The sequence below is a fragment of the Artibeus jamaicensis genome, unplaced genomic scaffold, assembly GCF_021234435.1.
Source record: "Artibeus jamaicensis isolate MK-2021 breed Jamaican fruit bat unplaced genomic scaffold, CSHL_Jam_final contig_467, whole genome shotgun sequence".
Lineage (NCBI taxonomy): Eukaryota > Metazoa > Chordata > Mammalia > Chiroptera > Phyllostomidae > Artibeus > Artibeus jamaicensis.
In genome coordinates, this window is record NW_026521845.1 from 3292010 (window position 1) to 3307769 (window position 15760).

The 15760-nt window shown below is 41.1% G+C and overlaps 1 protein-coding gene across 1 annotated transcript in view; it reads left to right on the forward strand.

Moving 5' to 3' along the window:
• Positions 1 to 15485, forward strand: part of FMN2 (formin 2) — a 262700-nt gene extending 247215 nt beyond the window's left edge. The window contains 2 exon segments of the mRNA XM_053667283.1: positions 11599 to 11680; positions 14101 to 15485. Of these exon segments, the coding sequence (XP_053523258.1) occupies positions 11599 to 11680; positions 14101 to 14127 (109 nt within the window). The 3' untranslated portion in view covers positions 14128 to 15485.
• Positions 15486 to 15760: the final 275 nt, after the last annotated feature.

Genomic DNA, 15760 nt, shown 5'->3' on the forward strand with positions numbered 1-15760 from the left:
AAAATTTTTCCCCTTCTTCACCAGCTCGGAATTGTCAGTATTTCCAGCACTAGCCACCTACTCGCTGCTGTTCCATTGAGACCACTGCGATTTGAGATAATCGAAAAAATATGCCGACGGTCCTCGGGTTTTCGGAGTTGTATCCCTATATCCGATTAGACACTAAAAAGCCAACAGGACACCCTCCAAGTCCATGCTGACGTCCCTCTCTGCAGAAATGTCTTCACCGAGTTCAAGTTTAAAAGTCAATCTCAGTTTATATTGAGGATTTGTGTTTTTTAAAAAAAGGCCACTGGAGAAATGTCTCTGCCTTCTGTATTTTTAGATTCGTGTTGACTACATTTCACATTTGTTATTCAGAGAACTATGTCCAAAAACTCCTCCTAGGAATTGGAATCAAGAAACTGTGGTGGTAGCTTTGTTTTCTCTGGACAATCTTACACGCTTTCCTTTTCAAAGATGATCACTACAACCCACTGTGTTTCCATCACTGCTTTTCCTTGAATAGAGTTCCCAATTTGCCAATTGCAGTTCTTCCCCCCAGCATCTGACAAAACACATGACTCTTGTTTCTAAATAGTTTCTTTCCCAAAATCATTTGAAAATGATTGCTGTCTGTTCCGTCTTCCCCGGTGTGGTTAAAGCTAGAACCGTGGAGGTCGAACATCTATGTTGACCTGGATTTGAACCCTGGACCTGCCACAAATTGGTGTGCGACCCCAAGCAAGTCACTGGACCACGTCAAGTTTCTGTTTCCTCATTGTAAGAGTTGGGTCACAACACTACCTCCCGAGGTTTTCACAAGATTTAATGAGAATAGAATCTGTACATCGTCTTAGCCCAGTGCCTGGCACATAGTTCTCAGTAAGTGTCAGCTGCTGTCTTAATGAGCCAGGCACTGTGCTGGGCGTGGGGTGTGGAGAGGAAAGATATTCCATTCTCTGCCTTCAAGGAGCTAACACTATGGTGTCTTTTAAGATTCTCACTGTGTGGAAGCTTTCAAAAGAGGAAGAGATATTGAACTTGGGAAATAAATTTAAGATGATCTATTCCATGCTTTTGTACCCTTTCTAGTGGGGAGGGGGGATATGGAAAGGGTGCAGACTCTGAAGTCTGCCAGATCTGGGTTTTCTCCTTCATTCTTCTATTGTGTGACCTCGGGGACGGACTTGAGTCCCAGGCTCCTCGTCCCTAAAATAGCGTTGCAGCATCTCTCACATTGGACTGCCAGGTTTTGAATAAGACGGTGCCCAGGAAATATCCACTGTGTAGGGGGCACCCCACTGGCTCACTGCAAATATTAATGTTCTTCAAATGAAAAGGCAGGCTGGTCATTTTTTGAACACCTGTGATTGCTAGGCCAGTTTTCTCTGGTCTCAGGTTAAAACAACTTGTATAATAAATTCTACCCATTGACTGTGCTCTGAACCTCTTCAATGTGGTGCCCTTTAAAACAGGAACATAACCTTACTGAAGTCACTCTTTGTCGTCCTTGGGCATATTTGATTATTGTGAATTCATCTGCATATCCTCTTGTGTGGCCATCATTTCTCTACCTACTCTGTACACATCCAATGAGAGATTCTTTAACTGCTTTGTTGAAATGAAGGTATATTACATCCATGTAATTTACCTTTTCCACTGACCTAGAAGTTAATAAAAGCTAGTGAAATAAGTTTGACGCAATTTCATGCGGAATCCTATAGGCCACTGGTGTTTCATACAGTGTGTGCAAAATTAGCTTTTCTATAAGAAGGAAGAAAGCGAATATAATAACCTAGAGTTTTCTATAACTTTATATTTTATGTATAATTATTCAAACCAAATTGTAATTTGTGGACAGAATTATAATAGTAAATTGGTCGATTCAATGTTCAAATCAAATCAAGGCGCACGTAGTTTACTCAGGATGTGAATTGAACAGCCAGACTTATTGCTGAAGAGTTCACCAGGAGAAGAAGACAAAAAATGAGAGATTTAGATCTCAGCTCTAGCTATTTGCCCAAATGTATCCCTGTGATAGTTTAGCTTGATTTTGATGGCCTTATTCATCATCATTCATTCATCATGTTAGTTATTTTTCAAACACCTGGTGAATACTTGTGTGAGGTTTATTATTCCTGGTCATGGGAATAAAAAAATTCCTGGTAAAAGTGAATAAATGCACACAATCCCTACTCTTGAGGAGCTTCCTGTTCAACAAGGCAGAGAGACAGGGAGACGCATAGCTGTGCCACGTGCAAGAACGTGGGTGATCTAGACAGTGTGATGCTGAGTGAAACACACTGGGCAGAGCAAGGCAAACGCTGTGTAAAACAAACAAAACCAAAACAGACTCACAGAAACAGAGACCAAAGGGTTGGTTACCAGAAGGGAAGGGCAATACATAAAAGGGGAGCAGGGAATTTAATCAAAAACGCTGTGATAAGTTTACATAGTGACAGATGATACTGGAAGTAGTGGGGTGATCCCATTGTAAGATATAAAAATGTCAAATCAGCCCTGGCTAGTGTAGCTCTGTGGATTGAGTGTGGGCTTGCAAACCAAGTGTCGCTGGTTCAATTCCCAGGCAGGGCACATGCCTGAATTGCAGGCCAGGTCTCCAGTAGGGGGTGTGCGAGAGGCAACCACACAGTGATGTTTCTCTCCCTCTCTTTCTCCCTCCCTTCCCCTCTGTCTAAAAATAAATAAATAAAAATCTTTAAAAAAAAAGTCAAATCACTATACTGTATACCTGAAACTAATATAATCAATATAAGGTTATATACTAACTATACTTGAATAAAATAAGTATACAGTTGAAAACATAAAATAAAAATTTGAACCAAATTACTCAAAAGCAAGCCTGCCATCTTCAGATGTACTTTCTGTAGAAAAGTATTTGTGAGCTGAACTTGAAGGACCTGTGGGAAGAGGAGAAAAGGCTGGAGAGACCCAGGGGACCAGAGGCACAGAGGCCTCCCACTGGGTGGAGAGCTGTTGGTCCTTATGGTTCAGCCCAGGGAACATTGCAGACACCAAGGAGAAGTTAGGTTGGTTGGCAATGGCCTTGAATACCTTACTTACCTCACTGAGGAACTTAAACAATTTTTTTCTTGGCAAATGATCACCTGGATCAGACGATTCCCATGTCAAGGGCATTTGTGAAGGGTGGATTAAACCTAGGTAGGATGCAGCAGTGGCCCAGGTGACAGGAGGAAGAGGTTTGAAAGGAAACAAATCAGGAACAATGGAATTAGAGATGTCGTGACAGGTTTTAAAATCATTACAAAGGAATAAATAATCACTGAACTTGTTAACTATGTGTATAGGCACGGAGGGGTGATGAAGAGGGAGAGAAGGTATTCAAACGGTAAGTGGTTATGTTCTTCACCAAGGCCCAGGTGAGTGGGAGGACAGTAATGTCCCCTGGGCTTGGGGGCAGGAGGTGGGAGGAGGTCCGAGCCACAAGGACAGATCTGAAATTCTTCAGCACAGAAAAGATAGGCAGCGTCGTCGAGTGGAGATTTCCTACAAAATTACAGTCTAGATCAGAGCCGAGATAGAAGCCCTGGGAGGAAAAATAACATTTAAGGGGAAGTTTAATAATTAAGAAGCAGCAAAAGAAATTAAGAAAGCATCTCCAGAGAGATAGTTGGAAAACTCAGACATTCTCTGAGGGCCAAAGGGTAAGAGAATTAAAAGACTAGTTAACCTTTCAGTGATGAGTATGGTGGGGGAACCGGAAGCTGGTGGGTACGCCAGCTAGGAAAGTACTGGCAGTTCTTTGATTAGCAGAGAGGCTGATGGGAATGGAGTGTGTGCGTGTGTGTGTGTGTGTGTGTGTGTGTGTGTGAAGGCTTTGTTTTGTTTGCTTTGAAATGAGAGCCTAACATACAGCCATACCCAGCTTTCCTCATTTCTAGCCATTCCCAGACTATGGGGAAAAGTGGTTTTTCTGAGATAGTTTATCCATGAATTATAATGTTCTACATTTATAGAATCTTACACATTCATTCAGGAGCTGGGATGATAGGGAATTCATTTGTTTGGTTGCATTTTCTTAAATTTCTTCTATCTTCACCCATGTGTATGTCACCAAGAACAGTTTCACAAATATTGATGTCCATCATCTCTGCCTATTGGCTTTGTGGTCAATACATATTTGGCGTTTTTAGGATATAAATATAGAACATATGTATCTAACTGTCATGGAACCCTAGATTTTAGGGTAGAGATATTCCTCAAAATTCAGCTCATATTGTTAATCAAAGGGGCAGGCTTGCATCGTGCCTTACGGTGAAGTGAGTAGAATTTGAGGCCCTTGGGGCTTCCTGGTGAGTCCTGCTCCAGCTCTGAATGGCCATTTCGGAGCCACGGGTCCTGTCACATCAAGCAGCTCAAAGGTGGTTTTTTTTTTTAAAGAAACCTCGGTTTTCATGTGTCAGGGGCTCCTTGGTGTTCATCCCGATGGCCCCCCGTGAGTGTGCGAGGTGCAGATGCAGCATTCGCTCTGAAAGAGTCAGAGACTGTCAGTGATGAAATTCAGAAACTCAGCTCAGACCCAGAAACATGTGCCTGAGGACATTTAAGTTCTTTTCACTTGAGATAATAAGTGACATTTTGGTGAGTGTTTCCATTGTAGTTGCAAGGGGGCTTGTGGTTTTGTGTGTGTGTGTGTATATATATATATATATATATATATATATATATATATATATATATATAATCATTGAGGTTAATACAGGAGAAAAGACAGAGCCAGGAACTCCCCCAAATCACCTTTAAACCCCCAAGGTGTGCAACGCCTACTCCGGCTTTACCTGGAGCGAGACCCACGGCTTCAAAGCTTTTGCTGCTACTCCTCACCAGCCTTTGTCTAGAATCTCTCCCCACTCTCTCCATCTCTCTTTTGGGTTAAAAAATGGTAAAGTTGTAGGCAAGCACGATGGTGTTGTGTTTCAGCGAAGTCCACTGGTAATAATGATAATTATGGCTACTCATAGCTTACTGATAGAAGGGCCGTCCCCACACTGTGTAAGGACCTCAGACCTGTGACATCCCAGCGCCGGGCTGCACTTGAACCTCTCACAGGCGTAGACAACAGTAATGCTCAGGCTTCTGCCAGCAAGCCGAGTTGGAGCCAGCAGGAAATGAATCCGTCTGCCACAGATACTTATTTAGACACAATTATTAATGTTTTGTGGCGGAGCAGTGGCTCCGCTTCTCATTCGATTGACTGATGAGAGTCTATCTGTTTTCTTGATAAGATTGTGGCCATGCCTTTGCTCTAGAAAAAGCAGATAAAAATTATTCTGCCTGAGGGCTCCAGGGACATCTGGTTTCTTTTCTCTGCCTGTGCCAGAAAGTATCTCCCTTATTCATCTCAGAAACTGTCTTTAACCTTAATCACACTGAACCCTTTGTATATGTTTGCGGGACAATGAGTGGGTCTGGGGCCCGGGAGGGAAAGTACCAGGAAAAATGCATCTTTATTAGGATAGAAATAAGAAGTCACACTTCTCGATTAGGATAATCCTTCATGCAAATTTGTGCAGCTATGCTAAGGGCAACATTTGAGAAACTTTTCATTTTGAAAAATACCAAAATAAAAATAGTCATTGGAATTTAAATTAGTCAGTAAATAGAATGATGAAAAGCATTTTTCATTCTATCGCCTACCTGTCTTCTCCATAATATAAACCTTAAATTAAAAATATTCTCAATAAAAGTATTTTTCATCCTATCACCTATCTCTGTCTTCTCTATATTAGCCTTAATTTAAAAATATTCTCATTTTTTTGGACTCAAATTTTCCATGAGTAATAATTTATTTCTAGGCTTAATATCTTAAAACCAAATAAAGTTGTTACAACTTAGAATATCTGTATGTAAGGAATAAAAAATCTACATTGACATATCGATATTGAATTAGTTTCCTTTAGGTTGCATATACAACTTTAGTTTTAAAGGATAAGTTTAATACAAGAGTTTTTCAAAGTATATTTAAGCTTTAATACATAAAGGTGTTTTGTTTTCCTCTGGTCATTTCTGCCCTTTAGAACAATTGCCCTTGAGGGGTGACCTCAGTCACATTTCCCACAAAACGCTGCACTTCCTATCCCGAAGGCGATTCCCTGTGGCATCCCAAACTCTGTGTCAATGCCATTAAATGGTGCCACACTTCTTTACCTCCCTAAGCTTGAACTTCAGGTCTTGCAGTCCTCCCAGTATTACTTTCCACCTCCGTGGACACACTGCTGAGTAAGCAGGTTGGCTGGTGCAATCTGACTCAGGTATGCACTGTCTTGGAATCTTACACCCCTAGGCATGTGGAACAGTAAAGCCCTGTATATCTGTACGTCAGACTGCTGGCCTCTGCCCCCTTCCACACAGCTGTGAACCCTGAAGTATGTGGGAACCGGGGAGAGAGGGAAAGCCCTGCGGCGGCTGAAATTACTTACCGCCTCCCAGTCCGGGAAGTCTGCTCGATTAGTGAGGCCTGAACTCAGAGTCACGGCTGTAATTTGAGGCGCCTTTAGAGCCTCGTTATCTGCTTCTCCCCTCTAACGATGATACAAATTACTAAAAGAAGATAGAGGCTGCTGCATGCTGGTGCTAGCTGGCAGTGATCACAACCTGCTGTCCAGGAACAAAGAGAAAACTTAAACAGTAGACACGGGGTCAAGTGCAGCAAAGTACCAAGTGTTGGGCCAACGTGCGGGTGGGCTGCTGTGCGCATCCCAGGAGGCCTTGGCGTGGCCCTGTGTGAGCACATGATGACAGTGATGTGTCGTGGTGCTCACTGGCCATCAAGTATGAGTTAAATCGTTCCATTTATTTAGGAAAGAAAAGTTCAACCTGAATCTAGTATAACTGATGTATACCATCTATACTTAAGTTTTCAAAAAGGAGAAAGTTTAATTTTTTTCAAAAAGACATCATTCAAAATTTGTTTGACAAAGAGGGGCCCATGCAGGAAGCAAGTGTCCATTTTTCTGGACATTATTCATGTTTTTCTCAGCCATTGGCGGAGCACAACTTTGTTTATGACGAAAATTGTTTTGCTCAGATTGGTCCCCTACTCAGTTTGCCAAATCTGATTCCATATGGTTTTTTTTTTCCCCTATTCCCCGTAATTAAATTAGTCCTCAAGAGATGATGACTTGTATTCGTTGATTGCTTTTGGTCCTCCATTTACGAGACAAGTACATACTTTTGCAATTTATTCATGGTAGTTTTGTTTCTGAAGGTTCAGAGACAGTGAAAGGTATTGCAGTGAAATTTATCGCCACGCCCTCCCAGTTAGCATCCCCCCGTCTGAAAGATAATGCTGCATTTCTGCTCTTCTGGTCTCCACTGTCTGTGCTGCTGCCGTTTCTCCAAAATTAGGAAAGTGCCGATGGAAGACTTTCCATTATCACACAATTGGGTTTTGCTCGCATTTTCCTTCCATTGTCTAGATTGCTGATTGGAAGTTGCAGTAAGTCTATCAAAGATGCCATCCAAAACTTCTTACTTCTAGCTGAGAACTTCTTAGGTCTCAAAAAGAGTGAAGTGCCCTGGCTGGTGTAGCTCAGTGGATTGAGCGCGGGCCTGTGAACCAGACAATCGCGGTTCGATTCCCAGTTAGGGCACATGCCTGGGTTGCAGACCTGTTCCCTGCAGGCCAGTTCCCAGCAGGAGATGCACAAAAGGCAACCATACATTGATGTTTCTCTCCCTCTCTCCTTCCCTTCCCCTCTGAAGATAAATAAATAAAATCTTAAAAAAAAAAAAAAGAGTGAAGTGTCAACTAACATGTGGACACTAACATGTGCCCTGGCCATGGCCTTTGCGTGAATGCAGCCACATTGAAGAGAACGCATCTTTGGGAGTTGTGCTTGAGAGTTAGCTACGTGTGTCTCCGCACGGCATCCGTAGACCTCACCCAGACAGGGGTTAAAACTCAAATATAGGCAACATTTAGAAGCCACGGGCTGAGATTTCAAACCAACGATGCTTTCCCCCTCCTTCTCGTAAACAGAAGGTTGTATTTCTTTATAAATGAAGTATTGCCCCTCCTTTCCAAGCAGAACATATTGGTCATTTCTGTTTATTGTTTGAAATGTCATCACCGCCATTCCTTTTCACTTAAAACCTTTGATGTCTGGTTGTGAGATGAACATCTTTTTCCTGCTGGGCTTAAGGAGCTGGAGGCATCGGCGAATGAGGGATGAGGCGGGAAGGAAAGAGGGTGGAACGCAGACGAGCCGTTACTCAAGAGGCCTGAGCTTGCCGCTGACACCCCACCGCCATCGCCCAGATAGAGAGGCCGAGGAGGAGACCCTGGGGTGGACGGCCTGCCTGGGCCCTCCGCCCCGGCTTCTCCCTCATTATTTTTCTTAACCCCTGCCGACTCTGGCAGTGCGCCTGCCCTCCGGAGACCCATTCTTTTTTTCCTGCCTAAAGTATGGAAAAAATGTCTTGTCGTCAGAGTTCTGTTGAAATGAAATTGGCACTTGAAAGAAGCAACGTTTGCTTAGGAGGGGTGGGACTCACAGAGTGCTGAAGTGAGCAGTTCCTTGTGGTCTGGGGTTGTGACCCCTGTGTTTACAGTCTTTCTGTGAAGTGGAGAGGGGTGAGGAAGTGTAGTTGTCCGGGGCCTCAGTGCGGTCACCCAGTCCGGGATTCGGTTCCAGAGTGCTGTCCCTCAGAGTGGGACCCACAGGTCACCTACATCAGATTATTCTGAGTGCTGCTTATAAATGCATTTCCAGGGGACTAAACCAAAATATAGAAGAGTAGGGGTCCTGGGGTACTGAATTTCTAAGAATGTTTTTTTAATTAATTTTTTCAGAGAGAGAGAGAAAAAGAAACATCAATTTGTTGTTCTACTTAGTGATGCATTCATGGATTCAGTCTTGTGTGCGCCCTGACCAGGAATCAAACCAGCAACTTTGGGGTATTGGGATGATGCCCTAACCAACTAAGCTAGCCAGCCAGGGCCCTGCAGAACTGCATTTTAGTAAATTCTTAGGGACTCCTCTCCTGACTCTGAAGAGTAGCTGCTCCAGATTCTGATGGTCAGACGTCCCAGCTTCCCAGATCACCTGTGTATCTGGAGGTGCTCTCGCTGCAGGGACTGACCAGCCGTCCTACACATAAGAAACTGAATCAGAAACCAGGACGCCAGTGGGAACATCGGCCTCTTAGAAGTGTGGGGATCCTGTGGCTTTTCTTAAGTGTTGGCCTTTGTATTTATTACTCTGTATACAGTACTCTGCTTTTGCCCTCAGTACCATCCCCCCACTTCAAGAAACATATGAAAAATTAGAATTCATCTTTGAAACAAGGCTCAGCCACCAACCTGCCCCAGAATGATTCCCATAACTCCGTCCGCCACCCCTGGTCACCTCCTCTGGGACACAGCTGGACCTCTACAAACCGGGGCAGTGGTGATCAGTGCACCCTTGCAGTCTGCTTGCTTATGTGTGTGTCTTTCCTATTAGACAGTGGATGTAGTTGTCCTTGCAAAATTGAGCCGGACCCAGGGCCTGGCCTGAAGCTACTTCTCCATAGATGATTGTCGCATAAATGGGTGAGTGCAAAGATCTTGTGAGGGCTCACCAATGCGCATTCTTTCAAGTGGCCATCACCTGCGCTGTGAGGAAAGGCTGCATTTGTTTTTTGTGGAAAGTAAATTTGTGTGTGTGAGCCTTGGCTCCCTGTGATCCTCGCAAAAAAAAATGGGTTTTAAGAACAAGATAAATAAGCTAGTGGGAAAATGAAGATGCTTTGGTGATCTAAATACTTGGGAAGTAGATGTTAATAAATGTCATACAATGCTTTGAAGTGCTCTGAGTAAATTTAAGAGATCTACTGACTGAATTTTGGCTAAGTGCTAAAAACAAAAGTTTCCTTAATTCCCTGTCCAAATACTGCGACTTAAATTTACTGATAGTTGTTTCAGGACAAATGGCGCCTCTGCAATCCTCGGTTTGTTATAAAGAAAATATTTTTGTCTTCAAATGTTTGGAGGGAGGATTAAAGGCAATTTATGGCCTGGGTAGAAAGTAATAAACATGGTAACAATGGAGTGTCTTCTCAATTGTCATCATTTTCGGGAATTACTAACAGTATCAATCCTGCGGGCAGCTTATGTCCTAGAAGAATTACTTTCGTTTGTCACTCTGTAAGGTTATAACATTGACCTTGTAGCTCCTGCACTGGATTAATTGTTCCATTGTATTATTTAAAAACAGGGAGTCACTCAGCTATGTAGGAAATGAGTTCTCTCATTAGCTCTTTTGCCATGGGACTCAAAAAATGTATTTACAATTTATTTCTTTGAGGAAGTAGGTTTCAAGATCTATATGCAAAATCTTTTTTTTTTTTTTTTAGATTTTATTTATTGGTCTTTAGAGGGGAAGGAAAGGTGAGAGAGAAAAAACATCAATGTATGATTGCCTCTCATGTGTCCCCTGCTGGGAACTGGCCTGCAACCCAGGCATGTACCCTGACTGGGAATCGAACCGTGATTCTTTGGTTTGCAGGCCCACGCTCAATCCACTGAGCTACACCTGCAGGGCTGTAAAATCTTATATTAAGATGTCATGGCCTGTTTACATTCTTCAGAAATACCTTTCTACTTCCCAAGGTAAATCATAATAACAAAATATAATTAACCTGAGTGGTTGCTTTCCTTCTTATGGGACCTCCTTTTATTCATAGAATTCCAGTTTGTAGATTTCTTATGGCATATTGAAAGTAATTGTGATAACTGTTTATCGTACTTGAAATTTGAGAAAAAAGTTCTTAAATCATGTTTATCTCTGCAAGAACTCTGTGCAGTGATAATATGTTATTGGTCCCTTCTACCTCCTGAGGGGACACAAGAATCAGCGCTGGGAGGATGTTACGCAACGCCTCATAGCAAAGCCAAAACACCATGCAGAACTTCATCTCCAAACGACTCTTCTAACTCTACCTTTGGCCCATTCAGTACGGTTTCCCTTGGAGTGTGTGTTTAAAAAGAAATCCCAATAGTCGTAAAATGTTATCGCTTACTCTCAGTTTTCAATGAAATGATTGGTTCCCATGCTTGATGAAGTTTAATTTTTTCAAAAACTGCCCAAGTATTCATTGCAAATGACTTTCATGCATGCAGAGGTGTGATGTGGAAAGTGCATCTGAGATCATTTTAAATAAACATTTGAAGTTTTTATCCAAAAAGCTGGTAATTTAATTATTCTGCTTCTGGTCTGTGTTATAGTGCCCAACCTAGTTATGTAGTAGAGCCAGTCTGAATAGGCTCACCTGCAAATGGGGGGTATTTCTTTACTTTCTTGTCTACAAGACTCCTTTAATATAGGATGAAATAGACACCTAAAAATGCTCATCTGTGGTGTACTATTCCCTTCTACATCCTTTGATTTTACGTTAAGGACCCCTGGGAGAATTGGCCTCTAGCTCTAACATTCTGTGTTTTAAAACCAAATGTCAGATAAGGTTTCTATGCATTCTTTTCTCCAGTAAATCAAATCCATAATGAGTTGAGCCTTACTCAGGGACAGTAAGGTGGGTTGATGGGATCTCTGCGGGTCTTTGCTCAAATGTGTGTGTTCTCTTCCCACCCAGAGTTAAAGAAGCTGAAGAGGTGTGTAGGCAGAAAAAGGGAAAATCACTGTATAAAATAAAACCAAGACACGACTCTGGAATCGTAAGTATCTATCTTTTCTGTTCTGTAACCTGTGATTTTCTTTGACTTTTAGATACTGTGTTGACAATATATAAGAACATACAACATTTTAATTATTTTTCTACTGCATTTGAATAAATAATGAGCCCCTCACTTAAAGAATTTTCCCTTCTTGGTGCCTCTCATTAGGCCCAAAAGGATAAAAGAATCCCAGTATTCAGCACTCCAAGCTTAAGAATTAAGGTAAATACAGAGTGCTTATATGTGGATATAGATGCGTAGGTGGGATTTGGGAGGGGTGATCTTTCCCTTTCTTCATTGCATATGGTCACAGCATGGGGCTGTGCTTGAACCCTGAGTGGCTCTTCTAATTGCATTAGTGCCGTGGGATTAAAACATAATGGGCAATGCCAAGTGCAGAGCTGTCCTTTGGGAAGACCAGAGGGCTCACACCTGGTTTGTACCCATACACGGCTGTATACAGTTGGCCGCTTACTAGCTGTCAGTCAATAAACAGAGTTTAACAAGGTCTTCTAAGTTTCCTCCTTGCCCGCTTCTTCCTCAAAAACCAAAATGCCAACTTTTGCACCCCGGGAGGGGTCACTTGGGGAAAATGACAAGATTTTTCACATCATACTGTGAATGTTTTGTTGTGTATTTTGGGGGATTATTAGTTGGTGCCACAGAGCAAGTAAATGACATTCTTTTAAATGAAAAATTAGGTTAGGCTTTAAAATAGGAGGATTTTGAATTGCATTAGTCTAACATCGTCCAAATGAAAAAAGAATGAAAACAACCCAAAATTTTATATGATTAAATGCTGTCTTTAGAAAAAGTTATGAATTATGACTTCAGTTAAGGACTGTTTTCCCTTCAAAAGTACTGAGCTGGATGACTTCACAGGTGAGTGTTACCAAACATTTGAAAAAGGACTAACACCTCTCCTCCTCAAACTATTCCAAAACATTCAAGGAGAGGGAAGACTCCCAAACTTATTTCACAAGGTCGCCATTATCCTAATTCCAAAACCACACAAACGTTACCAAAAAAAATTATTGTCCAGTAGCTCTCATGAACATAGATGTAAAAATCCTCAACAAAATATGAGCAAATTGAATTCAGCAACACATTAAAAATGTCGTACATCACGAGCTAATGGGATGCAAGGTTGGTACAATACTCACAAATCAGTTCACGTGATACACAACATAAACAAAATGAAGGATTAAAATTCAGACATGAATAGCATACGATTTCACTTTTTTGTAGAATCTAGAGAACAAGACAAATGAACAAATGAAACAGACGGTAGATACAGAGAACATCCGCCAGATGGAGGAAGGGTTGAGGGGTTGGGTGAAAAAGGAGAGGGGATTAAGAAGCACAAGTTGGCCCTGGCTGGTGTAGCTCAGTGGACTGAGCATGGGCCTACAAACCAAAGGATCGAGGTTCAATTCCCAGTCAGGGCACATGCCTGGGTTGCAGGCCAGTTCCCAGCAGGGGATGCACAGGAGACAATGATACACTGGTATTTCTCTCCCTCTCTCTTTCCTTTCCCCTCTAAAAGATAAATAAAATCTTTTTAAAATTTTTTTTAAAAAGAAGCACAAATTGGCCATTATAAAATAGTCACAGGGATGTAAAGTACAGCGTAGGAAATATCGGTAATAATGCTGCAATAACTACGTAAATTGCCTAGTGGGTGTTGGAAATATTAGAGGGATCGCTTTGTAAATCGTATGATTGTCTAAGCACTGTACCATACACCTGAAACTAATACAAAATAATACTGAATGTTAACTGTAATTGAAAAATAAAACTTTAAAAAGACAGGATGGCATGACCATGAGCGCCTTGAACTATGAGCTAAGCACAATAACTAGCTAGCTACCTAAGTAAATAAATAACCAAATGTGAGAATTTAAAAAAATAAAAGCTGTTTCCCTCTCAGTTTCTAGGTGTCAAAATTATTCTTAAGTCATGACAAGTAGTATGTTATGGCTTACTTGATTTTCTGTCTTTTTGATTAAAGTACAAATTTAAAATGGATTGAATGAGGAGGAATAATTATTTATCAGTGAACCTCAGTTATGCTGATAGAAGGATTGAAATGGAAGAGCGATTCGGTTTTTATATTCACGGATTTGTACATAAAACCGAGAATGAGAAAGTTGAGTTGGCACCGTTTTACATCGATTAGAAACTAAATTTTGAGAATGTTTTTTCCTTGGGAATATTTACTGGTTGGTCTTGGTGAAGATTCTAAAAGATGAAAACATATTCTACTTGTGTGTCTTTTTCTTTATGGGCTGGTTGCTCTTTAACCTTTCCCAGCGAATGGGATCCGACCAAAAAGGTCTTGTTTGGGCTACTCTACACTCCATACATTTTTTAACTTCTTGTTTCTAACTATAACTCTTATCTGGCGCATTTATTTTCAGAAAGCAAAGATAAGCATGAAAACATGAATACAGAAGAGCAACGGAAAACGAGCCCCTCTCTAACTACTTACAACTCGTTCCGCTGACCTGAAGGCGGGAAGGAAACTACATCATCTTGATCATTTTTCTTCTTTACCTCTTGCATAATCTTTGTGTTTTCAAGACAGTTCACCAATGGTTGAATTTTACTGAACATTCATATACAAATGCAAAAGCAGTAGACCAGTGGAGAATTTGACACCTTTCCTTTTTGTAAAAGTTTTTGGTATTCTACCGAGAGACCGAAACCGCATGTGTAAGAGGCGGTGTCCGCATTAATTCCGAACATGCTCACGTGTCCCTAAAGTTTACCTTTGTGAGAATATTCCGTACACAGCACAATTCTTTCCTTTCTACCGACAGCCAGTACTCCACGTTGCTGCATTTAGATTTATGGTTAAAATGTTATTTCTAGTGAATTATATCGGTTTCCCATCTACGTATACATTTTCTGTTCTAAACTTTAAGTGCTATTCATGTGTCATAATTGAGGCTTTCCCAACTTTTGGAGTTGCTCTCCATAAATATGTTTGTGAAAGAAGATGATCATTTTTTTAATTCATCAAGGGATGGGTAGAAAAAATAGATAGAAGGAAACCCCTTTCCTGTGAATCATTGAATATAGGCAGACATCAGAGTTCTGTTTATTGAGGGCTTTTATCAGACTGTCCATTGGAGACCCTGCATAAAACTAATCTGTAGCAGAAGGACGTAAAACCAAAGGCCTGCGTCTCTGTAACTATGCCATTGCTTTGCACAAAGAAAATAGGACTCAGTCTTTTGAAGGAATTTAACTAAATGATGCTCATAAAATTGCCAAACATGACTCATTTTTGGCCAGGGAAAAAAAGTAACTTCTTGGATAGATCAGCAACTTGTTAGTTAAACACACCAGCCTGAATATTTTAACGTCATATACTGGGGTTGTCTCTATGTGTTACAGCAGGTGATTAAAAGCTGCGAAATGGGTATGCAGTGATTCATTATCTGAAGAATCCTAGGGAAGAATTTTATGGTGTGGGGGGAAAATTAAATCTCCTACTCTTCTGAGGATACTTACAGTCAGCTTATGACGCATTGTGATGGTTTTAGCTGACATTAATAGGTGTGGGGGTTATGGTGGTTAATACAGAGGAGAATTTATTGCAAGCCAATTATGGAAAGCAACTCAAAAAGAGAATGTTCTGACTCATAACTATGTATTTATGTAAAGTACGACCATTTACCATTTAGTTTGTCATTTAAGTGCTAAGAAACATCAGTGGGTTTTTGGTTGTAGATTTGTAGCCTTCCTGTCTTCTTCACTCCCTCCGATGTGTATATTAATATTCTTCAATGAAAATATAGGGCATTTAACAAAGATCGCTATGTGCAATACTGTATTTAGTGTTTCTATTTCAATTTTTTAGAATGTTAATTTATATGAAAATAAAATGAGTAATCAAAGAGTTCTGTGTCTACTGTGCGTGTGCCACCTAAAGATACTTGCAAAAGGAAGCCATCAAATTTAAAACTGGGAGAAAAAACGAGTTAGGCCATCTGTGTTTGAAGATTTTTTAATGTTTTTATTCCAGGTTTAACAGTGGTTGGTAGTTACATATTTGATGAATGCTTGTTTTTA